The 26,658-nt window shown below is 40.8% G+C and overlaps 1 protein-coding gene across 2 annotated transcripts in view; it reads left to right on the top strand.

Annotated features, from left to right (window-relative positions):
* TARP (TCR gamma alternate reading frame protein) overlaps positions 1-19,030 on the top strand; it is a 62,158-nt gene extending 43,128 nt beyond the window's left edge. Inside the window, exons 2-5 of one of the 2 annotated variants that reach the window (XM_072033094.1) lie at positions 7,902-7,954; positions 15,314-15,607; positions 17,075-17,146; positions 17,851-19,030. In XM_072033094.1, the coding sequence (XP_071889195.1) occupies positions 7,902-7,954; positions 15,314-15,607; positions 17,075-17,146; positions 17,851-17,984 (553 nt within the window). In that variant the 3' untranslated portion in view covers positions 17,985-19,030. 2 annotated transcript variants of the gene reach the window in all.
* Positions 19,031-26,658: the final 7,628 nt, after the last annotated feature.

The raw sequence follows: 26,658 nt of genomic DNA, 5'->3' as shown, positions 1-26,658 counted from the left end.
TCAAAACCCAAGCCCTGCAGCTGGGCATTTCCTCCCCATGCAAAACCACAGGCGAGGCGCCTGCTCCTGGGGATGCTGCTATGGTTGCTGCAGGTTGATCCCCACGAGCTGCTGCAGTGGGGGCAGCAGAGGCACAGGGACATTTCGGCAGGCCGCAGCTGGGTGGCCAGGCTGAGGAAGCAAGAGGAGGTCCCTGACAGGGTGGGGAAATGCCTCCTGCCACTGCGGGGGACCACTCACACTCAGCGCCCACCAGGGTGGCCTCTGGGCTGGGAGCTTCACGCCCTGATGTACGGCTGCAGCTGCTCTCACTCTCAACCCCTTCTCAGCAGCTCTGCCTCAAGTTGCCACATGCCACGCTCCTTGGACTTACCAGTCTTTCTGAAAAGCTGATGGGATGACAACATCCTCACCAACGTGAGCATTCCCAGGTCTAAGTCCTTCCCCAGGTTGTAGTGGGTTCTCTGCAAACGTAGCCCCACACGGTTGCGCCCACATGAGCCATCGCTGGAGACGTCTGCTCCTCCCACTCAACCCTGTCCCCATCTGGGGCCTCTTTCCCTCTCCTCTGAGTCTCAGCTGAGCGGGACCAGCAAACATGCTGCTGCTGGCAGCACTTGTGGCCACCGCTGCTTGGTATGGTATGTCCTACTTACTTTGCAACCTTTCCTCAGAGGGTACCCATTGCCGCACATCTTCCCAAGTCCCTGAATTCCAGCTAATAAGATTGTTCCACATTTTTTTTCTAGATGTATTTGCACAGGAAATTCCCATACAGACCCCTATATCCATCACTAAGTTCAAGAAAACTGCACGGATGTATTGTGAAATCAAAAACTTACCAACAAGTTTTGATAGTACTGTCATACACTGGTATAAGCGGAAGGAGAATGAAGCTCCAGAGAGGCTACTGTTCTTTGCAGAAGGGAGTACTTCTGTGGAAAATGGCTTTCAAAAAGACAGGTACAGAGCTGAAAGGGTTTCTGACCAGAATCGGTGTGTCCTCATGATAAAGGATGTCATTCCAGACGATGCTGGCATGTACTACTGCGCCTACTGGGACCCTCACAATGGTAGAATCTCATAGACCATCAAGGCACAAAACTCCCCCAACATCTGAACCACAGGTTTGTAACTTCCTCACTCCCCCAGTCTTCTCACTCCATCTGGTATCAGCTGCAGAAAGGCCAAACCCTTGTCTGCCTCCCAGAATGAGCAGCTAACACTGCACAACTGTCCTTTTTGAAGTTTGAGCCATCATTAGCACTGTGGTCTTCAGGCACACACATACCATTTTTAAGGGCAAGGTAACTCATCACTACCATAAGAATTAGCACATCTATACTGGAAACTCACCTGTTCTGTCAGTGTGGTTTGCCCAGCATGGCAGATATCTGGTGTTCCTTGAGGAAAGCAAATGTTTAATATTGATGTTCTACTCCAGCTGCTGTTCTCGGCTAGGAAAGCAAAGGCAGGAAAAGAGGAACAATGTTCTAAAGAAAAGACTTTTGAGATGGGCACATCATGCCTGTCACTCCTAAGTAGTTCTAAGGACAAGATCTTCCTGTCCCCCTCTATAGTCTGTCCTTATCTGCATGTAAGTGACTACAAGTCCCTGGGAATACGGTTTACGTTGTTTGAGTACCACAAAATCCCACACAGATAAAACTTAAATCAGAGATTTACACTCTCTTATCTACGACAGATGAAGATGTGCCTTTTGTAAAGTTCCTTCTATGCTTGCTCCCTGACCACTGGTGCTGCCAGAAGGAGCCCAGGGGACACGTCCCTGTGGCTCGATGCAGGGGCTCTCCAGCTGCCACCCGAGGGAGGCACCTCCTCCTCCCACGTGGCACAGCTCAGCCTGCCCCAGGGACAGTTTCCTTCTGCAAGTCGCAACTCGGAGAACAGAGAGCTCTGAGACAGCTGAGTGGGACACGCCAACATGCTGCTGCTGGCAGCGCTGGTGGCCACAACCACTTGGTCTTGTAAGTACTTCTTAATATACTTTGTGTTCCCTCATAAGCAAACATGGACACACTAATGAGTATCTTCACAAACCCCTGATTACTAGTTAATAACATAATTTCTCCTCTTTTTTTTTTTTTTTTTCCCCAGATGGATTTGCACAGGAAATTCCCATACAGACCCCTGTGTCCATCACCATGTCTCAAGGAACTGCACGTCTGCAATGTCATTTTAAAGATGTCTCTGCAAATTTTGATAATACTGTCATACACTGGTATCAACAGAAGGAGAATAGAGAACCAGTGAGAATGCTCTACATTTCATCAGGGACGACAACAGTAGAAAACAACTTCCAAAGAAACAGATATATGGTTCAAAATCTTTCTAACCAGAAAATTTGTATTCTTATAATAAAAAATATAGGTCCGGATGATGCAGCTACCTACTACTGTGCTTACTGGGACTCTCACTATGACAGAAACCCAGCGATCACCTCGACCAATACTCCCTCGGAGGCTCAACCACAAATGATTTGAAAGATCCCAATTCACTTCCCCTGGCGTGGATGAGCTGCCTGGCCTCAACACACAGCCTCTGAACAGCTTGGACTGGCTCGGCACTGAGTCACTCCTTGGAGGGGGCAGCTGCCAAAAGCTGGGGATTTTGATGGAGCGAGTGGCACGTGCAAAGTGAACAGTGAAGGGCAAATGCCTAACCCAACATCGGCACTTTCTCATCCCCTGATTTTGCTCAACTGAGGCAGGGAACTGGTTGTAAGAATTTCTTTACTGGAAAAGGGCTTATTTCCATGCTGCTGTTCCAGGAAATAACTCGGGACATTGTCCTGGAGCTTTTCAAAGCCCAAGGTTTGAAATTAAATTTGAAAAATTAGTCTTCTTTTAGTTTAAAAGTTAGTAGCTCTGGAAACAAAATGATATTTGATTTATTCCTCAAGAGATATGGAGATGGGCATTATTGTTCTCCCTTTTTGAGATGTTTTTGTGTCTTTCCCCATCCTTGTTGCTTTCACTGTCTGTCTTTACTGCCTTTCAGCATAGTAGAGATGCATCTGAGTCACTCCACAAAGCTGTAGGCAGTGTTGCCAAAGCTAGTGCCAGAGATAAGAGCTTTTTATTTGACAACAGCTGTCCCTTAAGCAATGCATCCCTCACAGAAACTGCTTCATCACTGATGTTGACCCTCATGCCTGACAAGTTTTTTCTTTACCATCAAGCCTTTTTTTAGTATTTTCCTTTACTGCAGTGTGCTGAGACTCTCCACATTTAGTTCCTAGAAGTATAGCTCATTAAATATTAGTGTGATGGGATGAAAACATGATACGACAATTTCAAGTAGGTGGTAGTTCTCCAAAATGACTATGGTTCAGTTTTGTCCTACTCTTATTTACAAGCCTGACTCATGCAAGGAAGCTTGATGAACTATCTACAATGAACAGTCTTTTGTTGTCTGTGTTTCTTCCAGTGAGACCTCACAGATACTCAGTGTTGTAGACACAGCCCACCCAGGGGATGCACCAGCAGCTCCTTTCTCTACCTGTGTCACTCTTGCCATTGCTTTGTGGTTGCAAATACAAACATAGAATAACAGAATTATTTAGGTTCAAAAAGACCCATAAGATCATCAGTTTCAACCATCCACCTAACACTGCCAAGTCCACCATTAAAACATGTCCTTAAGTACCACATCTATACATCTCTTAAATACCTCTAGGGATGACAACTCCAACACTTCCCCGGGCAGCCTATTCTATGTTCCTGCCCAGGAGAATTTAGCCTAGACAGCTGTTTTGTGCTACATCTGATTAAACCAAGTGACCTCTGTAGGCGCAGGCAGTAATTTCTTAATGTTGTTTTGTAGTCAGTATGGCACACAAGACGTACTCAAATTCAGTTTCTTGTAAATGGCAAATGAAACGTGGGTGGTTTGATTGACAGTACCAGGGCTTTCTCAGATGTTATCTTGGGATGTTTTGTAAGAACCCAGTGTGCAAATGGGAAAGCCCCCTTCTCTCTCCAGTTAGTAAATGAAAAGGTATCAGTGAACTGATATTTCAGAGTCTGGAGTGACTCCAGGAGATGGACGAATAACAACCGCATACTGGGAAGAGAAAATGCAAGGTGCAGCACATGGACACCTTCACACTGGACTGCAGAGTGGTTTACAGAGCTGGCTCTCCCTTATTTCCTTCTGCTGAGTTTTATTAAGACAGATAAAACTGAAATGCATCCTAGTACTACCTGATTGTACTTAATGCCAGATGAGAGGTGGGGTATACCTGTGGAAATGAGTAGGATCATGACCTGAAGATACGTGTTTGGTTTTTTAATACAAACAACACTGTGGGCTTACTTGATCTAAAATTGAAGAGGAAAACTTCACCTAATTCTTAAGCATTAAATGGAAGAGTTGGCTAGCCTACTTGGAACACTTTTAGAAAGAGATTTGCTCTGCAGGTAATTAGATATCAGCAGAAAACTAGGCACAAGTCTGAAATTCCTGACATCCGTCCACCAGTCAATGCCTGGCCATCCTTCAAGCAGTCTCCCAGGTGCAGATTGGGAAAGAAAAAAAAAAAAAAAAAGGAAAAAAAAGTTGTTTTTATTCAGCAATTGCACATCAGGAGAGTACTTTAGCTTATTGCAAAGTCAAAACATAGTGTGGACCACATGGATTAAATACTTCGGTACAGGAACTAAGCTAATTATCTCCGGTAAGTATTAACATTGTTCTGATTTTCACAAAGTCACTTGGGTTCTCAGGTTGATAACTACGAGTGTAAGGGTGTAGGGAAATTAATTTCTGCCTGATAGATCACATTTTTTTATGTGACCGGTGCATGGGGCTCAGGTTGGGTGGGTTGATGGGCAATAAATATATCAACCTAGGGGACAGAGAAATCACCTCCACATCAGTTACTGAACACTTGTTAAGGATGGAAGAATGGAATAATGAGGTGAGGGGCTAAAAGTCGAAATATTGGGTTGGGTTCATTCCTCATGCTGTTCTGGGACAGAAAAATGAACCGTGTGAAAGTTTAAGAACTACTCTCAGTACAGCAAGACAGAAATGCAAAAACTTGCTTATTGATAGAGGTGGCTCAGCCTAAATTCATTGGGAAGGGAAGTTGCCTGGAATTTAGTAAATTTCTAGTTCCTGGCTCTACTGAAAGTAACCGGCTTCCTTTTGTATTCATACTGCTGTTAATTGTGTTAAAGCTGTGCAATCTATTGTATGAATGCCACTAGCAGTATAAAGCATATAACAGTGCCTACAGTATGCTGCTCAATTAATACATGAGACTACCAAGGTTAGTATAAATGAGTCAAACTGTAAAAGGCAGAGGAAACTTGCACATTTTACTACAGATTGCAAATTATGCCTGTGTAGAGTCGGGTGTTTTTGCCAAAAGAGAACAGTGTAACTACTTTCAAGAAGCACAGATTTAGTAAAACACATCTTAAATGTCAGTAAGTTTTGTTTAGAATATGGGTTTAGAATATGGGCATGTAAAATATGGGCTTCAAAGTAAGAATATGATGAAAACTAATCCAAGGTATTTTCACACAGCAAGTAATTTTCAGGATAGAACGCTTCTAGGAAATAAAAAATACCTATCTATCTAAACCAACAAATAACTAGTAATTATTTTTTATTTCCTTTAGGAATGATAATATAATCACATTTCTTCTTAAAGCAGCAAAAAGAGGTTACTTTATAGAAAAGGTAGCAGACTAGAAGCAGCAGATCTTTATTAGAGAAATCCCAGAGCTAAAAGGATAGATATAAGTAGTTATAAGCATGACACAGCTTTCTTCTCAGAAAATGGTGTATTTTAAAACCCAGACTTTTTACTCATCACGAAAAAATAATAGCACTTCTAAATATTCCACTCCAGTCCATGTTAAAAATTAAGATATTACACTGGGCAAGATACTACCAACCTCTAAATTTGAAAGACATTTTCTGTAGCATGTGAAAGAAAAAAGAAGTGCAGTAGATATTGCTAAGTAGTATCAGACTGTGGGATGCTGATGTTAAAATATTTGGAACTGGAACTAAGCTTATTGTTTCAGGTAAGTGTGAAACATAAAACTTACTTTTTCTGAAATGCATTTCAATAGTTAGATATTGTTTGTAAGCTGTGCTCTGGTTTCTTAGCTTCTGCTAGTTTTAACCCTACTGAATGCTTTGCAGAATTTCCCCCATAAAGAGCATTTCCAGATGCAGAACACAACATCATTTTTTTATTTATGTATGAAATTGGGAAAATGAAGCAATTATTGAAGTGTAGATGTATAACTAACCCTCTTATTATTTTCTTCTTAAATATGAATTTAAATATGGTAAATATAGCATTCAGAGAACTAAAAGATATTTTTGTCTTTAATGATGCATACTCAACTTCTGTGATATTTCTAACTCATTCTGAAAGAAAATGTCAATTTGGGGTTATGCAAATTACTTGAAGAGCAAGAAGCTTTCTTTTGGGATTATGTCTGACCATACCAAATGACAGGAGTTATCTCAAGTATGTCCAGAACTGTCTGAAGATATGCATAATTGAAAGGATACTCTTTCTTACTACTTTTTGCAGAAACCTCTTGCTATCAGTTATGATTATTATTATTAAGAATGCCTACCTGTGGAGACACTTTCCTTCCCTCCCAAAATATTGGCATACTTAATCAAATTATCCTGCATCAAGTAAATTTTGGCCGCTTTGATACTTAGCACCTGGGATGAAAGCAGTTTGCCTAATTTTGTCCATCTGATAATGGGGGTTTCTAGTTAGTGGGAGTTTTGATGTTGATTTCAATCTAGTCAGGGTTTTGCTTAATATTTGTACAACAAAAACTTCGATCAGGAATTTTGTGCTGCAAAGATCTCATCATAACATTCGCTAATTCTAGGATTGATTTTATGGAGCTTTAAAGGAGCATTTTACTTAGTTAATAGAACTAATACATCTTCTGCTGGTGCTGCCTCTCTCCATAGAGCAGATATGGAACCAAGGTGCTTAGTACTGTCCACCTAAACTTTCAGAAAACTAATTTTAATTGAGATGAAGCCTGCCCATTTAAAAACATACCTGTCCTCAAAATCTCCACACACTTTTTATTTTCTTTTTGGTAAAGTTTAAGTTGCTGCCCCTTTTCCATGACCTAAAAGTTGATTAAACAGCAAATCTGTTTGTCTTTAAAAATTTACCCATGTATTGCCATGTGTCCTTGCTGCCAAGATGGCTGTCAGTACCTTGAGCTGCATGAGGCAAAGTGCTGCCAGCAGCTGAGGGAGGTGATCCTTTCCCTTTGCTTGGCTCTGGGGAGGCCCCACCTGGAGTGCTGAATCCAGCTCTGGGCTCCACAGCACTAAAGAGACATGAACATACTAGACAGGGTCCAACATAGGGCCATAACGATGATTAAGGGATTGGAACATCTCTCATACACACAGCAGCTGAGAGAGCTGGGACTGTTCAGCACAGAGAAGAGGAAGCTCAGGGGGATTCAATCATTGTCTAGAAATAAATGAAGGGAAGGTGCAAAGTGGACAGAGCCACGGTCTCTTCAGTGGTGTCCAGTGCCAGGACAAGAGGCAATAGGCACCAACTGAAACACAGGAGGTTCCCTCTAAACATCATAAAACACTTTTCTGCTGTGAGGGTGAAGGAGCACTGGCACAGGTTGACCGGAGAGTTTGTGGAGTCTCCCTCTTGGAGATCTCCAAAAGCTGCCTGGACATGGTCCTGGAAAACCTGCACGAGGTATCCTTGCACAGGTATCCTACCTGGCCTGACAAGGGAGTCAGGCCAGATGACCTCCAGAGGTCCTTTCAAACTTCAGACATTCTTTGATTCTATTATATAAAGAGTAACAGATCTGTAATGTTATTGCAAAGACTTTATGCACTGTGTCTGGTTATTACTACAAAGTGTTTGGCACCGGTACAAAGCTCATCGTGTCAGGTAAGTCACTTTCTTTAAAATAAAATGTAGAAGCTTGGTGTGGTCATACAGATTCAGCATTAGTGTCCCAGAGGACACTCTGCTTGCTTAGAGCCTTGGTCAGTGCCATCCCTGCCTGGGTTTTTAAGCTTTTCATTCTGACCTTGAACCCTGTTGATTTGTAATGCAGTAGTCTAGGATCACAAATATACTGAGGAGCTAGTTTGTGTCACTTATGATCGTATTCCTCCTTAGAAATTTGGTGGAAAATGGCCTGGAGTAGTTTCCAGAGCCCTCATTCTTTCTTTCAGCTACTGAAGGATTAAGCATGGAATCAAGCAGCTGTGAATTAAACATTAAAGAAAAAAAAAAAATTAAATCCTCTTCTCAATACAAATTCAAAGAGCAATTTGCAATGGCCATTGCTTTTTTAGTTAGACTAGTAGAAGTGAAATAATATGTGCCTAATTATTTCTGTCACGTACACAGCACTTTGGCAGTAGAAATAAACTTCTTTTTGTTTACTAAAACACACATGAAGAAGTGATGTGTTTTTTGTCTCTCCTGCAGAGACATGTATTTGAATGGTAAGTTGAGGATAAAAATCTTCTTTTTCCCATTAAATGGTATTTTAAATGCTGTAACCCTGAGGTAGACTACTACAGAAACAGAAGGCAGAGGAACTATCACTACCAAATATTGTAAGCCTGATTAAATGCAACTTATATTAGCGTGCCAAGCAAAGACTGTTTTTGATGATTCCTATCAGAAAGACTAATTGAATCAAAACTACAATTTAATAGAAATGCCCACGTCAGAACAAATGTGTTGTTTTAAGTGAAAGTTCTTACCTTGTTAAGCAGGTAGTAATCATTTATTTAGTATCTATATTTTAAAATAATTTATTTTCAAGCATTTATCTAATCCTGCAGGACTCTATTTTTTCTACAAGAGCCAAAGCTCTTAGCTGATTGTTAATCAGAGTAAAAGGGGATGGATTTACTTTGTGCTTATGAACAGGCAATTCATCACAAACTGTCTTTTCAGTGATGAGTACCTAACATTAGCTCAATAATGAAAAGAAATGGAGAAGACCAAGACAGGATCTTCATGCAATTAAATCATCACAGTTTGAGCTTGAGCAGAGTCTTTTTCCATTGAAAGAGCTATATGTATCAAGAGCCAAAGTCTCAACAACATGTAATTAACTTGATTTTGTTCTTTTTGGTCTCTTATGATTAGCTGTGATCACACAGAGTTGCTGTAGACTTACGATTAATGCAACTAAAAGAAGGGCTGGGATTTGAGAGATGGGTTTGATGTTTGCATTTGGAGGAATAGATTAGTTTCTAAAAGCTTCCAACAGAATGTGAATATTAATCCAATGTCAACACTCAATGAAGAATTTTTGTGTAAGTGTCTTTTCAGAGAATTTAGACAAGGGAAGCCAAGACTGAACAGCAGAGTGACCCAAAATCCAAATCAATTTTTCCCTCAAGGACGCAAGTGGAGTAGCTACCCTACTCAGCATGGGGATGTTCTCCCTGTCTCTCCTCTTCTGCTACATCTGCAGCTGTGGCTCTCTGGCACCTCACAAGCATACTGCCAACTTTTTCTAAAGTAACATGGAGAACAATCTACTAATATTTCTAGTAAATAAATTCACAGCAGAAATTACAGCAGAAATACTTTATGTTAACCTCTAAATCTTACTGAGGTATCTACCTCGATTTCATCAAATGCACTGAAGTTCACTAGTTCAAAAAGCTACAATTATATTTTGCAACCATATATTATAAAATATTTCTTGCTTAGAGGTAGTTTATACTTACACTTATTTATACATAATCTAAGTTGGATCTAATATATCATCTAAGTTGGACTAAAGTGATTTTAACTCAACAAGGTGAAAACTAATGCATGCATTTGTAAGCTTTTATTTTATTTTATTTTATTTTATTTTATTTTATTTTATTTTATTTTATTTTATTTTATTTTATGGAGAAAGACAATAAATACTGAACCAAAATCCCTCAGACTTTAAAGTCCAAACCAGTATTATGGGGAAAGGACAGAGTGTTAAATAAATAAGGGAAAATGTCGCCATTCAAAGAAAACTGCAGAGCCGAAGTCTCTTTTCAGGATTACCATTACTACATACACTTGCTAAAGACTTTAGCAAAAATGTCAAGGATTTCGTGGGCAGGAAGACAAATTCACTATCCCTTTCTTTCGAGACAATCTAGAGGAGAGATTATGTGATATGCTATATTGAAAGTATAATAACAATGACAAAAAAGTGATATGGAATTTGCAATAGCAAATTTCATCTCTTTAGCTCGGGGTACAGTAGGACTTCATATAAACCACGAATTTCTGACATTCTAACTTCTTTTGGATACACTGTGCCATATCACTTGTGTTCCCTTGTGCAAGGCTAGGGAGCCCAGAGCGGAGGGGCTGGGGTAACTCAGAAACACGGCTGAAGATCACCCCTTAGCCTCAGAGCAGGTGGAACAGAAGAGATATATGGAAGAACATTGTGGATGTGAACAGATACCTTAAACTATGTCTGAAGTTCTGCATATCTCAATTTGTTTGAGGATACAGTCTTTCCCCATTAATTTGTTCTTAAAAAGCCTGTTTATTCCAGCAGAGGAGAACTGAGCTGTCTCTGATGCACCTCAGCACAGGTTAATTGCAGGCAGACAATAAATAAATAAACAAAATATTAGCTTGTGGGGTGAAATCCTGGACTTTCAGAAATGTTGCCTTTGATTTCACCTTAACCAGGATTTCCTGTAAGATGCACGTGGTTTTCCCTGCGGATAAGCCTGGAGACAGACGTGCATGGGAGTGATGCTGAAAAGTTGATGCTTCTCAGCAGCATGCATAGATGCATGTGTGATGTTGTCTTTTTGGCATTGACAACCTGTGGTATCATCAGTAGGCAAGTGTGCCAGGAGCTGAGGATGAACAGTCCCAATCCCACATACACTTAAACAGACTGCAGTGAGCTCAGCATGCAGAGGGTTGGGTCCAAAATGAGTAAGCATCTCTCCAACTAGGCTTGAGAAGAGTGGTGGCTGTTGAGGACTGCCTGGCTCAGATTTTCTGCAGTGTCTTTCATTATTTCAATTAAGCAGTGGTCTAAGGTTTCTTCTTGCACACCATTTTCTGTAATAAGATTCATTTTTTCCTCTAAATTATTTAATAAGCAAGCATAATCCTTCTTAATTACAACACTGCCAGTGATACAAAAGGACTATCTAAACACCCCTTCCAGTTACCTCCATGAATCTTCTGCATGTACAATATTTCATCTTTATATTTGGTAACTCAAAACCATGTTTATACTACATAGAAATTAGACATGGATTGCTGAGTAATATTGTGTGATAAGTTCCTGCTTTTGTGTGTGAACAAATTGAGCTAGAGAAACAAACTGTAAAATTCCATATCATCAAAGCAAGGACTGATTTTGCAAAAAGGTGATGAAAATATGCTTGATCAACCTCCAGGTCCTTTGGATCTTTAGAGACCTTTATGTTAGTGCACAGAGAAATATACATAAAATTCATTAAAAAGGAGAACTTTGGAGAGATTGAAAGAGACAAACAAGGGTCTTAAGGTGAGTGCTTAAGATCATGCATTCAGTTTCATATCATACAGTCATTTAAATGAACAATTTTTAAATCATGTGGTCAAAAGCACTCACAATCCCAGAAGGAGAATTAATTTTCTTTAGAAAAATATCCAGAGGGTATATGGCATTTCTATCCATGCCACAGAAATTAACTTTTATTTGTTCTGATATTTTTTAAACAAGTGATAGCAAAGATTAGTTTGAAACGGAATTTAATGTACATAACAACAAAGGCTATTTGAGAGTAGCAGTATTAGCTGAAAATAAACTCTCATTTTCTAGCTTTGTAGCCAAATATGTAGACTCTTATTATTCAAATGTTGGTTCTTATAATCTAATATTAGTATGGCTAAAATGTCGCAAACGGTTTGTGTAAGGAAATATAGCAGTGTGGGCAATCTGGTCTTTGGCACAGGCACTAAACTCATCGTTTCCAGTAAGTACTTTGAAAGACTGTTTTCGTACATTTTGTAATGGCAAAGCTGGGGAGTGAAGCTCGATAGCTATTTCTTTAAAGTACCTGGGGAGGCTTGCACTAGGTGATGTTGTTATCAGTGATAATGTCTGCAGCCGCTGGCAGCAGGACCTGAACGCTGTCTGTGTGCTGAGCGCTCTCAGCTCCCCATGACTTGAAGGGGACCCAAGGAGCTCTCAGTATCCGACGTGATTACTGCATTTTGTGGGATCATCCATCACTAGGCATTGTTGTTATCAGTAATAATGTCTGCAGCCGCTGGGACTCCAGAAGAGTCTGTATATTGTATAAGCAACAGTGAGTTTAGACTATTTGAAGCAATTCTCGTCTTTTGATGTTGAGTTTGATTTGCTGTGCTATACTTATAAAAGCCTTTTTTAATTTTCGTTCTCTATGAAATACCACAGTTAAAACTAATGTTGAAAGTCACATTTTCTATTCCCAGTTATTCAAATGAGTCTTGTAACTGTTTTTGTTTGTAAATCAATACCTACTGCTTGGGTACATCAAAATAACACTTGATAGAAAATGTGTTTGAATGCCAAGTACAGTCAGCTCAACCAAAAGCTTATTCTTACTTCAAGGACAGAAACAGCTGTAATTCACCCATCCTCTTACCTAAAATACCTTTTGTACGTGAGACGTTTCTATCCCCATCCTACATATTCATAACTAACTTGAGAGCTAAAATTGTTAATAAGTCAACATTTATTTTACTGCTCTTAAGAATTTATATTTTGCAGTTGAGTATCCAGAATTTATTGCCATACACTACTGATATTCCAGCTCTTTATTTTTTTATTTATTTCCCACAAAATCCAAATCCAAACTAAAAAAAATCCTAAACAATTTGTGTAAGGCAATATAGCAGTGTGGGCAATCTGGTCTTTGGCACAGGCACTAAACTCATCGTTTCCAGTAAGTACTTTGAAAGACTGTTTTCGTACATTTTGTAATGGCAAAGCTGGGGAGTGAAGCTTGATGGCTATTTCTTTAAAGTACCTGGGGAGGCTTGCACTGGGTGATGTTGTTATCAGTGATAATGTCTGCAGCCGCTGGCAGCAGGACCAGAACACTGTCTGTGTGCTGAGCGCTCTCGGCTCCCCATGACTTGGAGGGGACCCAAGGAGCTCTCAGTATCCGATGTGATTACTGCATTTTGTGGGATCATCCAAGCAAGGAAAATTAAAATCTCAGCTTAAACTTGCTGCTCTAGAACAAGAACAGCCAGATTTTAGCTTAAGACATATCTGCAAGTTATATATACTTGGTTATATGCTATTTTAAAAGACCTACACCTACTCAAATCTGTCTTAGGGAAAGTGTTCAACAAAGTAAAAACCAAAAATAAAGCATAACTAAAAAAAAGAAAAAAAAAAAGTCGAGTGGAAGGACTTCAATAACTTTACAGATCAGCCTAAGAATACATCAAAATCTAGAGAGTTGTATGTTTTCATCCTTTTTTCCCCTAAACATACTTACAATTTATGTGTGTATATATATTCACACAGAAACATACATATATTCATGAATAGAGGCAAAACATATATTGTTCAGTCCTCCTTTGTCACCCATTTACCTGTGTGTGCATACGAGACTCTCACATGCACACTTTTACAGTTAGTTATTCAAGCAGTGTGTTTCCTCAGTACTGTGATATAATTTCGGTGTTTCATTTAAGCCAGGTGCCTACAGTCTTTTTATGGTAAATGGAAAGGCAGTGGCTATTCTAGAGGTGGAAATTATTGTGTATTAGTACAAGTGTCTAAAATGGTCATAATGAAATAGGAAATGGGAGCATCTCTCTCTGTCTCTCTATTTAGATATACATAAAATTCATATATATAAAATATCAAACTAGCCAATTAAGACCACAAAATTATGCAGGGTACTTTTCTAAGCTTTGAAAATCTAAAAAAATATCTAAGACAGTCATGAAGCTTTGCAGAGCACAATGTCACTGAAACAAGAGCTACATCATGGTCTTCTGAATATATACAACTCTGGAACAAATAAATCATTTTGAAAAATAATTTAATCTTGTATCCCTGGAAGGTCTGATGAATAGAGATACAATTAACTCCTAAATCAACATTAAAGTGCCATAAAATTGTTAGAAAGTTTATTTCTGGGTACAACAGAAAACTCGGTCTGCATTTTCATTTCAATGACAGCTGTCCAAAATGAGGGGAATCCATAATGTGTTATCATTTTGAGGGCAGGCAGTCTTATGCTTTCGTCATCTTTGTTTTTAAAAACTAAATATGAAATACTCTAAGATTGTTATAGAATAGCTAGATCATTTAAATAAAAGTAGAAGCATTTTGACAGAGGTAGAAGTTTATATTAATGTGTTTTCTCACAGGGCGTGAAAACTGTACCACTCAGACAGATCACTCTGTAAACTGTGTATCCCACTGTTGAAAGCCAGTACAAAGATTTACTCAAGATTCTAGTGGGAGAGAGTGGTTTAAGGAGATGAACAATAAATCTGTTCACTGCCTTTAAAAAAGTAAATAGCCGTACCTTCAATACAACAAAAGTGAAGTCTGAAAACTGCATCTAGTTTTCACTTGCAGTTAAGCATAGACAAAAATGATCACCCATGAGGTCTGCCTATACGAGTATGGCAGAAGTTTGCATGTGTAACAAAAGCAGTCTTAATTTGCTATCCACTTTGATGATATCAAAAAGACTTCTTTGTATAGACAAAATTGGGCTGATTTGGACTTCTAACAACATAAGTTTTATTCCAGAGAGACAGGTGAAATGGAGATTAGCTACATTTAGTTTGTGGAAATGGCTTGCTTTTCATTTAAGATATATTCAGCTATGTTTGTACTAAGCAAGTTTTACAAAGCACATTACCTACGAGAAGCCTGGTACAGGTAGATACGCTATTTGCATATAGAAATCTTATTTGGATATTGCATGTTCTTCTGCTTTTGTTTAGTTTAATTTTGTGTGATTTTTTCTTCTTTTTCAGTTGTGTTAATTCAAACATTTACACAAACCTAGTATTAGAGGAACAACGACAGCCCCCCTAGATCCAAACCATTTTCTGATTTAATTTTCCTGATTTTTTTTTTATTATAAAAATAAAACATAAATGAAACACGTAATGAAACATAAATGAAACACGTAGAACTTCTAAATAAAAGACAAAATTTATTGCTACACGCTACTGACAGAATTTATTGTCACACACTATTGATACTCCTCTGTTTTGTTATTTCTTTCCCTCCAAATACAAATCCAGACAAAGGAAATTCTAAACCGGAGAACTCTGAAATCCTGCAGACGAAGCATAAAGATCAACTTCTGTATGTTTGTCTTATTGAGAATTTCTACCCAGAAGTTATTCGGGTGCAATGGGTTGATGAAGCAAATAAGGAGGTAACAAAAAATGTCATAAAAGGAGACGTCTGGAAATCTACAAATGATAAGTACTCAGTCAGCACCTGGTTAACTTTACCAGGGAATACGACAAACAAGAACTATTATTGCAAATATGACCATGAAAGTCAAGAGAATTTTAAACTCCCCATTCAAGGTATATACTACTTTTTTATTATTTATTTTTCATTCTACATATTATTATGTCTTTTTTATTATTTATTTATTTTTATCGTTTGAATACAATTAGAGAAATAATGATGTATGTCCTTATTGCTGAAAGCTTCTGTGTTCCTAGGCACAACAATACTTAAAACACACCAGTAAAAACTACCAAAGCCCTCCCAGGAAAAGAAACCCAGTCTGTACTGTGCTCCTCAAGTGAAGGTCCCTTTGTAACAGGAAAAAAGCAGTTCTTTAATGTCAACAGGTGTTAGTTAGAATTGCTCAAAAAGGTCTACACTGAGCCAGGTCAGTTACTTGACAGTACACAGAATTTCTTCAAAACAGCAGGTTCAGACTGCTACTATCTGCTATCCAGGGCTTGCAGGCATAAATCCCTCTGACATTAATCACAGCTATAATAAATTAAGGAGTTAAAAATAAGGTTGGTAGGCTTTTAAAACAATGTTTAAATATATTACTTTTTCATGGTCTGGTGGCAGTAAGGTAATAGCTTAAGAATAATGTAAGAAAAAAAAGACCGCATATAATTGTTAAAAGACTGATTGTGAAAAAGACTGTAAAATTTTAAAGAAAAGAAACAACCTATGATAAATTGTTTAAACCTGTGTTTAAATCAAGATAATAACATTAGGACAAATGCTTATTCTAGTTAGGTGAATCTTTCCTAAGTACCGACCCTTTTTTAAGTACCTACCTCTGTTCAATTTACTATAAATGAGTACAGCTCCACCCCATCAGAACACAGCCATAAATATTACATTTCAACCCTCCAAATGTATTCTGACAAAAATATGTACTAAGATTATTTTGACAGAGGTATGTACTTAAGCATATGTCTCAATGAATATAAGTACCATAACCAAGAACAAACACAAAATCGCTGCTTTAAGCACAATATACATGTATTTTATTTTACAGAACAATCCATGGCCAAAATAGCAAATTCCAAAGAGGAAACATCAAATCATACTCTCTTCAAGACTTTTTTCAGTGTTGAGCAACAAATAAAATAATTGAGGTCTCTTCTGATCTGAATTATTCTGTGCTTCTGATAATACTAAGTTCTGGGAAGAGACTCCAGCTACTTCAGTGACAATCAGGTGGTCAAACCGATTTGGAAATAGTAGTTTGGAAATAAAAATGATGCTGCCAACAGCCTTATGGACACATTCACTAAAGGTTACAGGCAAAGCTCCTAGTTAAGGCAACAAACACTTACTCACTACTACACAAAAATTTCCTGCCTTCAGTTCTCTCTGAAAATGAATCCTACTGGTGAACACCTGCTCTTCAGACAGATCTTGAATATCCTACTTTTTTTTTAATACTAACTTCACACTTCCCTGTTTACATTAGCTCTTCTTTTCCCCATTTCTCTGTTAATGTTTATTAAACTCAAAGAAAAGCCTAATTTGGACATTTAAACTCTTTCCATTAGATTCTTCAGAGACTCCTTCTCAGGAAGAGTACTGCAGCACATATTCTGGAAACAGCACCGTTTTTTACAAAGGTAATGAGAATTAATTAAAATGGGGAAAGAAATGTGAGAGTTGCATATTGCTCAGTGTGCTCCTGAAAATTATATTTCTAAATAGTCTGCAGGAAATATCCAAAGTTCTGGGGTCTGCAATTTAGAAAGGCTTCTGTGCTACTCTGCATTAACACATTGTGGGATGTAAAAAGGTGCTCTAGTTCTTTGGGCTTTGTTAGCCCGATGCAGATGTTTGCACTATGGTACTAGATCATTAGCCTGCATTAAGGGCCGCTGCTTTAAATATCTGGTGCAGTTAAATGCTGAGTGCTTCACCTGACGCTCCACGCTCCTTCAGACTAGCAACTGCACAGCACTTGGTACAAAGTAATTTTCTTTTAGCTTGAATGTGGATTTAGGAAATATTGTTAAAAAAAAAAATGTAAAAGAATTTAAACAAAAGCTGTGCTACCAGTGGTGAAAGAGCTAGAGTTATGTTCTTGCACTGCAGGCAACAATAACATGGCAGCATTGTGAGATGGTCTAGTGCTCAGAAACCCTCTCCATCTAGAAGTTACGAGCAGTACAGACCCGCTCAGAGGACAGTCAGACATCGTATTTGTTTACATGCTGCCCACCACAATCCTTGTAAACACACCACATGGCCTTGTTTTTTCCTGTCTTTTAGGAGGTTGTACGATACTGATGTTCAACAAGATTTTTCTGTCTTACGTTTGTTACAGATTACTTGATGCACAAGGCAGCACATCTAGTATACCTAGTCCTTCTTCTGAAAAGCTCCATGTACTATGTCATCGTACTCTTCTTCATATACAGAATGAGGACTCCAGCTAAGCTCCCAGGAAAGAAAACATAAATGTTGGTGTTGGAAAGGTTTACAAAATCATCTTCAATTTGCTTTGCTTGTTCACATAGGCTCCCCTGCCCTCAGTGCTAAACGCACCAAAAAAAAAAAAAAAAAAAAAAAAAAAAGTCCCAAGAGAACTTACTGGCATTAGCGTGCAGGGCTTGCTGCGGTTTACCGATAGTGTTTTTCTATCAGCCTGTTTTTTCTCACTTTTTCTGAGTAATGAACTGAGAGGGAGGTGGTCAATCGGAGTAAGGCTACATAGCTTGTGTTTTAATAGAAACTTTGTATTGCAAGATGAAGAAGGTTCTCATACTAAAAGTGGTTTTGGATGAAGAAGTTTAGAGCATATAAACAGATAAAGCAGAGGTGCATTTTATGATTGCTTTTAAGGCTTAATTAGGAGCATTTCAGTGCTGTAAACTCATAGATTCATTTTTGCATTCAATACAAAATAGGTTCATAGGTTCAATGCAAAATAGGTCATAGGTTCATTTTTGCATTCAATGATTTATTGCAACTTGTATGTATCCACCAAATCAGGACCGGAATATTCTGTAATGATACGTGCTTTAAGAGAATCAATTAAACGTGATTTTAAAAAGCAAGCATAGTATTTTGTAAGAGTTAGATGATTAAAAATAGCAATTTGAAGGTGCACAGCTACAGAAATTTAAGAAATTCACCAGGCCATAGGGCAGTACTGTCACACAAAATGAGAACCTGCACGCCGTATTTTTAAAGATGCAAAATGATTGCAATGATCATTTTGTTTAGAGAAACCTTTTCAGATTGAGCAAAACCTTAAATCTGATTCTTCAGTGGAGAAACTGTTTTCACGGTAGAGGAAAAATTCTCAGATGTTGGACTTCAAACTCTTCATCTCCAAGTTGTGCAAATTAGTCTCTTTCACAATCCCGTGGAAAAATTAGAAGTAGAATCGTTGGGGTAGAGTGCTTGTTCATTTTGGGGCTAACCATTTCCACAAGTTTGGAGATGAATGCCTGTACCGAATCTGTAATGATGAGAGCAATAAAAGCTTTTCTTCAGATGTATTCTTGAGACCTATGTTTGTTTTATGGCCTATAGTAAGGTGTTTCGAAAACTTGATTCTCCATCCTCATATGAATTCCTCAGGGAATGAAGGATCCTTAAAACCATCCTTTTTTTGCTCTTTCAGATTATTAAATGGGAAAACTGTTTTACACGGAATAATAAAAGCTGACCCATTAAATATTTGCTATTGAACAGCTAAGCTGGGAGGAAACATCATGCTGTTACAACAGGTCCATTTTCTACAGCTCCTGCCAGTGCAAGAAGAGGAAAACCTACAACAGACAGTTCTCACAATTACAGAGAAAGCTATTTTACAAAGAACATATTGAAACCAATGCAGCTACTTAAGACCTTCAGTGTTACAGTCTTCAATTTGAAGAAAGTTTGGAAGTCTAAACTTTAGCCAAACTCTCCTTGAGAACTAGTTGATATCCTATGTTATTATTTGTTAAGGCTTGACTTTAATACAAGGGAGAGACAATAGCTGTAAAAGTATTTTGGCGAATGCAGTTACTGTAGATTTCAGTAGCATTGTTAATATCACTGTCACGGCCTCCCACTCTACTATCCCTGCTAGTCCATCAGGCTAGGCAAACACTTGATTGCTTTAATGAACCAAGACTACTTTTAATAAAATGATCCCCAGATCCCCTTGTCCCACCTCATACGCAAAACTCAAAGATGCTGTCCCTGTTGAACAAGCAGAGAGAAAAACAGATATTTAAGCTCTTTGCACAAGGAATGCTGAACAACGTTGAGCATAGCTCTCACCTCACAGTTCATGGGGCTTCTCAAGTGCATGGATTGAGGTTTTTTATTTGCAACTACTCCTGAAGTGTAGTTATACATGCATATAGTGTTCACACCAAGCTTTTATTCTTATTTATTTAGCCCAAATAAGAGACTAAGCTGATGTTTTAAGCCTTGGGGTGCTGGAGGGGGTTGTTTGCAGGAAGGTTTGGTTATTTAGTGGAAAAACCCTGTAAACTGAACCAGTCACAACTGGTTCAGAGGAGGTGGGCCACGATGAGAATGGGTGATAAGCTGAGGACAGTTAGACCACAGCCGTCCTGTCTTTTACCACAGTATACTTCTAAACCATACTGATGGAAATACAAAGTGATAAAAACCACATGCCTAAGTTATATATATAAAAATAAAGTGAAGCTTACCACTCATTACGCATGTTGGTCTAACTGCATGCTTATGATATGTACATGTAAGAGCTACTGCTGCTGCAAAAACATGGGTGTTGCAGGAAGTCTGCAGAATATGCATTTTTATTTATCATTAGTGAATGCCAGAGTTAGATATTATCTAAGCATAAACTTTTGCTGTCAGGACTTTATTAACACTTGAAAGACGTCTTCTAAAATACATCTTACCACTACTGATTTTCGGTGATTTCAAGCATCTACAGGTATGAACTTCACAGCTGCTCTACCTCTGTGACAGAGCTACAGAATTAATAAACATGCTAGGGAAATGGTTACAGGCAATTTGGTGTTTCTAATGAAAAGACAGAATGGAATCCACTCTTGGCTCTAAAGCAAAAAGGATTAATGCACAGATGAATATATTTGTGGAAAGGGATTTTCAAGGTATTCTTTATCTTGCTAGAAACATTTTGTGTCCTACATTATACAATAACTTGCATGTTTGAGAATATTGATTTCTCAGCTATCAAAATGCCCTAGAATAGATGATATGGAAAGTTACCCATGGATTCCTCTCACATGTAGTTGTAAAGGAGAAAGATCTGCATAAGGATTATAGCAGCCCAACAGATAACTTCTGTTGATGCTTGTTACCAACACTTAGAAATTTTAAAAAGAGATCCCAATAGTAGACTATTGAATTTGAGATTCTGAAACTGCTGGGGCACCAGCACATACTCTGAAGAGCTGAGCAGATCAAAAATCTCAGAGAGATTGTTTGAGGATTTGTTCCTTTGCACCTAAAGACATTGAGAGGATAAAAGATCAAATGACAGTAGCAAATAACTTAGTTTTATAATGATTAGCTTTTACCTACTGCATCCCAACAATCATTAAATATAATTCCAACATAGAGAAATTTTACTTCATTATACTACCAATCTCTTAATTAGATGCACAAGACAACACTTCCCTCTAATTACCTATTCACTTGGAAGATCATTTCAGGTATGCATCATGAGCAAATATTTTCATAATAGCTGGGAGGAAAACTAATATGCATATGTCAACAAGATACTTCTCTGTGAGGTATTAGAATATATGGGAACCATTCCCTTTACTTTTTAATTAATAACTTCTGTCAGCAGTCCCTTCAGCAGGTCATCTGTAGACTCTGTTGCTGCAGTTTCCAATTCCCAACAACTTCCCCCACAGATTTTCTTTCTGTAACAGACTGAAAAAATCAGGATGAATGACAATGCAAGTCAAGGCAACAGATATTGAATATGGGGAGGCTCAAAGAAAGAAGCCATCTACTGTTCCCAAAGCGAACCAAAAGATTTCAAATCAGAACCTTCAGCTTCTTGACAAGATTTAATTCCTCCCATATTTGGAGCTTTGCCACTTGTTGTAAAATGAACACATGGCAAGATAATCCTGAAAATAAGTCAATACCAAAATGAGGAAATAAATTTTCATATGTAACTGAACACTGTCAGTGTTCAAGAGACGTTTTGATGGTGCTTTCAATAATATGCTTAAATAATTGGTTAGCTCTGAAGTCAGTCAGTTGGAATAGATGAATCACCAGAAAACAGCTGTCACACATTAAAAACAAACAAACAAACAAACAAACAATGAAATTATTAATACACTGTGTTTCATAACACTATGCTATGGGTCCAATAATGCCAGGGGACCCCTTAAGTCTGTATATACGATTCACAGAAAGAGGATGTCAGTGGAAACTATGGTTACGAGTTCCCAACAAAGTCCAAACTGTCCCCCATTCAGTCTGGATCAAAGGAGTGGCAAGATTCCCCAGCACGATGTTCACCTTGGTAACAATCACTTCTTAAAGCCTACACAGCTCATTTAGATACAGAACTTACTACATTAGACACACCTGCAGAAATACAAGACCCATTTCTGATTATTAAAAGAATTAAGAGACTCTACTATTCTACAGGGAACTGCATGTTCCAGCACAGCTCAGGATATGGGAATGTATATAGCACACCGTGGTTGGGTTGAAGGGAAATTTGGGCTTAAAGTGAAATTAAGAAAGTATAGTTGTCAATGGCAAGGGGTGCTGCACCACTTCTTGACAGGCTGCCCTCACCTATTCATGATGCACAGAATCACAGAATCACAGAATTTCTAGGTTGGAAGAGACCTCAAGATCATCAAGTCCAACCTCTGACCTAACAATAACAGTCCCCACTAAACCATATCCCTAAGCTCTACATCTAAACGTCTTTTAAAGACTTCCAGGGATGGTGACTCCACCACTTCCCTGGGCACCCTGTTCCAGTGTCTAACAACCCTTTCAGTAAAGAAGTTCTTCCTAACATCCAACCTAAAACTCCCCTGGCGCAACTTAAGCCCATTCCCCCTCGTCCTGTCACCAGGCACGTGGGAGAACAGGCCAACCCCCACCTCTCTACAGCCTCCTTTAAGGTATCTGTAGAGAGCAATAAGGTCACCCCTGAGCCTCCTTTTCTCCAGGCTGAACAAGCCCAGCTCCCTCAGCCACTCCTCGTAGGACTTGTTCTCCAGGCCCCTCACCAGCTTGGTCGCCCTTCTCTGGACCCGCTCGAGCACCTCGATGTCCTTCTTGTAGCGAGGGGCCCAAAACTGAACACAGTACTCGAGATGCGGCCTCACCAGAGCCGAGTACAGGGGGACGATCACCTCCCTAGCCCTGCTGGCCACACTGCTTCTTATGCAAGCCAGGATGCTGTTGGCCTTCTTGGCCACCTGAGCACACTGCTGGCTCATATTCAGCCGATTATCAATCATCACTCCCAGGGCCTTCTCTGCCTGGCAGCTCTCCAACCACTCATCTCCCAGCCTGTAGCTCTGCTTGGGGTTATTGCACCCCAGGTGGAGGACCTGGCACTTGGCCTTCATGCATCATCATGAAGAAATGCACCATCATGAGAAATGCACTTGCACCATCATAAGAAATGGCTGGACTTGTTCTAAGTACTATTTCATAAACACAAGGACTGTGTCAGGTCTAGTCATTACAGTAATGCTTGTTCCCTTCACACAGTGTGGACTCCTCCGGCTGTACCAGACCAGGACTGCTGCTGCCTGCCCAGTGCCCAGGGACCCTGTGTTTCTGCCTAAGCTGAGGGACATGGCTGCCGCTTTCCCCTCTGTCGTTTCCAACACAGAACAGCAAGCCAGCCAAGGGATGTGATTCATCTCCCCTACTCTGCACTGGTGTGGCCTCACCTTGAGTAGTGTGTGTACTTTTAAGCACCACTGTAAAAGGACATAAAACTGTGAGAGAACATAAAAAAGAGACGGACGGCCCTTGTAAACGTCATGGGGAGAGAACACAGGGGGAGTGGCTGATGTCACATGGTTTAGAGAAGCACAGCTTCCAGAAAGCTCCACCTTCCTCCTTCACAAGGGGGAGGAGATAGAAACAACTGCCTGTGGAGGTTGCAGGGACAAGATGTCTGGCAGGGCACGCTGGCCAGTGCAGGCGGCCTGACCCCTGTGGGCACACTTTCTGCATGGCATGCACCCAGCGCTGGGCTGCTGCAAGGGCCAACTGGCCGCTCTGCCAGAGGCCCATCGTGGCCATCCTGTGCCTCTGCTGCACTCCCTGGGTGATGCCTCCACCCACAGGTCCCAGGGCAGGTTCCAGAAGTTTCCAACATGGAGCCAGGGCTGTGGCCTCGGGGCCAGTAGTGGTGGAGCCCTTCCAACTACTGCTCCCACAGTGTCTCGCCTGGGCACAGCGAACGCAGCCCCTCCTGGCCCCGCCGGTGTGTCTGCAGCTTCTCATGGCGCTGGGAGCAGGATGGGCGCAGACGGCCCCAGTCACTGCAGGACATGAACCCCAAGGGCACATCATGGCTGTGAAGGGACAAGCAGGAGCCAGGGGCTGGCAACCACGCAGGCCACCAAGCTGGGCCCCACATTTGAATCGGCAGTGGGGCCTGGCCTGGGGCCAGGCTGGTGGCAGCAGCCACAATTACTGTTTGATTAAATTACTCTTTTCCACTCTGCAAAGCCTCTGCCTGCAGTTGTTCATGCGGCATCATGTGGAGGGGGCTGAACGCAGCCCAGCCCTGCTGCCTGAGCCCACTCCACAAATTGGCTTGGGGATGTCAGCCGCAGATGGGATCAGATGGATGGGTGGGGAATGTCTGCAGGTGGTGGGCACCACTGGGGGTCTCAAGGATGGGAAGTCATTTGAGGGATGGGAAGTCATTCCTTGAGGCCCCCAAGGACAAGATGTGCCCCATCTGCCTGGGCCCACTAGCCTACGCAGCTCGCCTGGACCCCTGCAGACGCTCCTGCAGAACATGCATCCAGCCGTGGGCTGCTCACAGAGCCACCTGCCCGCGCTGCCACCAGCACATCATTGACATTGTGTGGCTGGTGCGCTCCCTGAGGGACGCCTCGGCCTGCCGGCCCCAGGGCAGGTTCCAGCCCAGAGCAGGGCCAGGGCTGAGGCTTCAGGGGCAGCGACGGTGGAGCCCCTCCAGCTACCAATCCCACAGCATCTCGCCCAGGTTTAGCCCCTCCACACTCCAGCAGCATATCCGCTGCCTCTCCTGGTGCTGGGAGCAGGACAGGCGCAGATTGCCCCAATCCCCATGGGACACCAACCCCAAGGCTGTGCAGGAGACGGGTGCTAATGACCATGCGTGCTGCTGGGCCAGGCCCCTCTTCTGAGCATTTTGGGGATGTGCACTGTGGATGGGAGAGGACAGACAGATGAGGAATGGCTGTGGATGGTGGGCACCTGTAGGAGTGAGGGAAGTCATTTGGGGGATGGAAGAACATCATGGGAATGGTAAACTGGGTGATGGGAGCAGCCATGAAGTGACCATGCTTTAATGGGACAAAGGCTGAGAGAAAATGTCTCCTAAAACACTGACAGAAGAAAATGCCTGCCTGCTTGGGAACTGCCAGCCTGGGAACCATACAAAAGGGTGCAGTCCTTCAGGAATGGACTGCTCCAGCATGGGATGCCCTCCACAGGCTGCAGGGGAACTTCTGCTCCAGTGCTTGGAGCACTTCCTCCCTTCCATCTTCACTGACTGTAGTATCCACAGGGTTGTTTCTCTCACATTGCCTCATTCCTCTCTCTCAGATGCTGTTGCACAGCGTTTTTCAGCCTTTCTTAAATATGTTATCATAGAAGTGCCACCAGTGTACACAGAAGTGCCAGCCTTGGCCAGTGGAGAAGGGTGGGTCTCTTTTGGAGCCATCTGGAACTGGCTCTTCTCTGACATAGGGCAGCTCCTGGTCTCTTCTTACAGAGGTCATTGCTGCAGTCCCATGCTACCCAATCCTTGCCACATAAGCATAGTACAGATGCTGTGGGATGAGGTTGGGCCTTGAGGCTGGGAAGTGGGCCTGCTGTGTGAGGCTGTGAGATGAGGCTAGGATGTCAGGCTGCAGCGTAAGGCTGAGATGTGAGGATGGGACATGAGGCTGCAAGCTGAATGAATATGTTCAGATGGCAGCAACAGATGTTTTGTTGCTGGGCAGGGCCAAATGCAGGCACCTGTGGCATGGCCATGACTGCACCATTAAGCAAGTTTAATGGCTTGGGGAATCATTTAAGGCTGGAAAAGACCTCCCAGATTGTCATTGTGGGGCACCAACACCAACCCCTGGGGGAACACCACTGGTGACCAGTTGCCCACTGGATTTCACTCCATTCACCACCCCTCTCTGGGCCCGACCAGCCACCCAGTTTTTAACCCAGCAATGTTCCTGTCCAAGCCACGGGCTGCCAGCTTCTCCAGGAGAACACTGGGGGAGACAGTGTGAAAGGCCTTGCTGAAGTCTAGTTAGACTATATCAACAGCCTTTCCCTCATCCACCAGGTGGGTCACCTGGTCCTAGAAGGAGATGAGGTTGGTCAGGCAGGACTTACCTTTCATGAACCCATGCTGGCTGGGCCTGATCCCCTGGTTGTCCTGCATATGCTGTGTGATTGCGTTCAAGATGACCTATTCCTTCGCCTTTCCTTGCACTGAAAAAACATGAAGAAAACCCTAACGAAAAGCTACCACCAAACCCCGCAAAAATACAATGCAAAATCCAACAGAGAATCTGAGGAGAAAAAAAAAATCACACAGAAAAACCACCCCAAATCCACTGCAAGATCAAAAAGAAAAAATAAAAGATCAACAGAAAAAAATAAAAAGAGAAAAATATATAAAAAAAAAAAAAAAAACAGAAAAAGAGAAAAACAGAAAAGCCACTACAAAGCCGCCCAAAATCAAATACAAAATCAAACAGAAATCTGAGAGAAAACCCTACAAAAAAAAAAAAAAAATCCACTGCAAAATCCAAAAAAAAAAAAGAAAACAAAACAAAAAAAGAGAAAAAAAAATACAGAAAAGTCACCACCAAATACACATACAAAAAAAAAAAAAAAAAAAAAATCAACTGCACTGCTAAAACCAACAAAAAATGACAGAAACCCT

Source organism: Anas platyrhynchos, chromosome 2, assembly GCF_047663525.1.
Source record: "Anas platyrhynchos isolate ZD024472 breed Pekin duck chromosome 2, IASCAAS_PekinDuck_T2T, whole genome shotgun sequence".
NCBI classification, from domain to species: Eukaryota; Metazoa; Chordata; class Aves; order Anseriformes; family Anatidae; genus Anas; species Anas platyrhynchos.
Note: the sequence above shows the minus strand (reverse complement) of the source record. Positions and strands in the feature narration are given on the sequence as shown.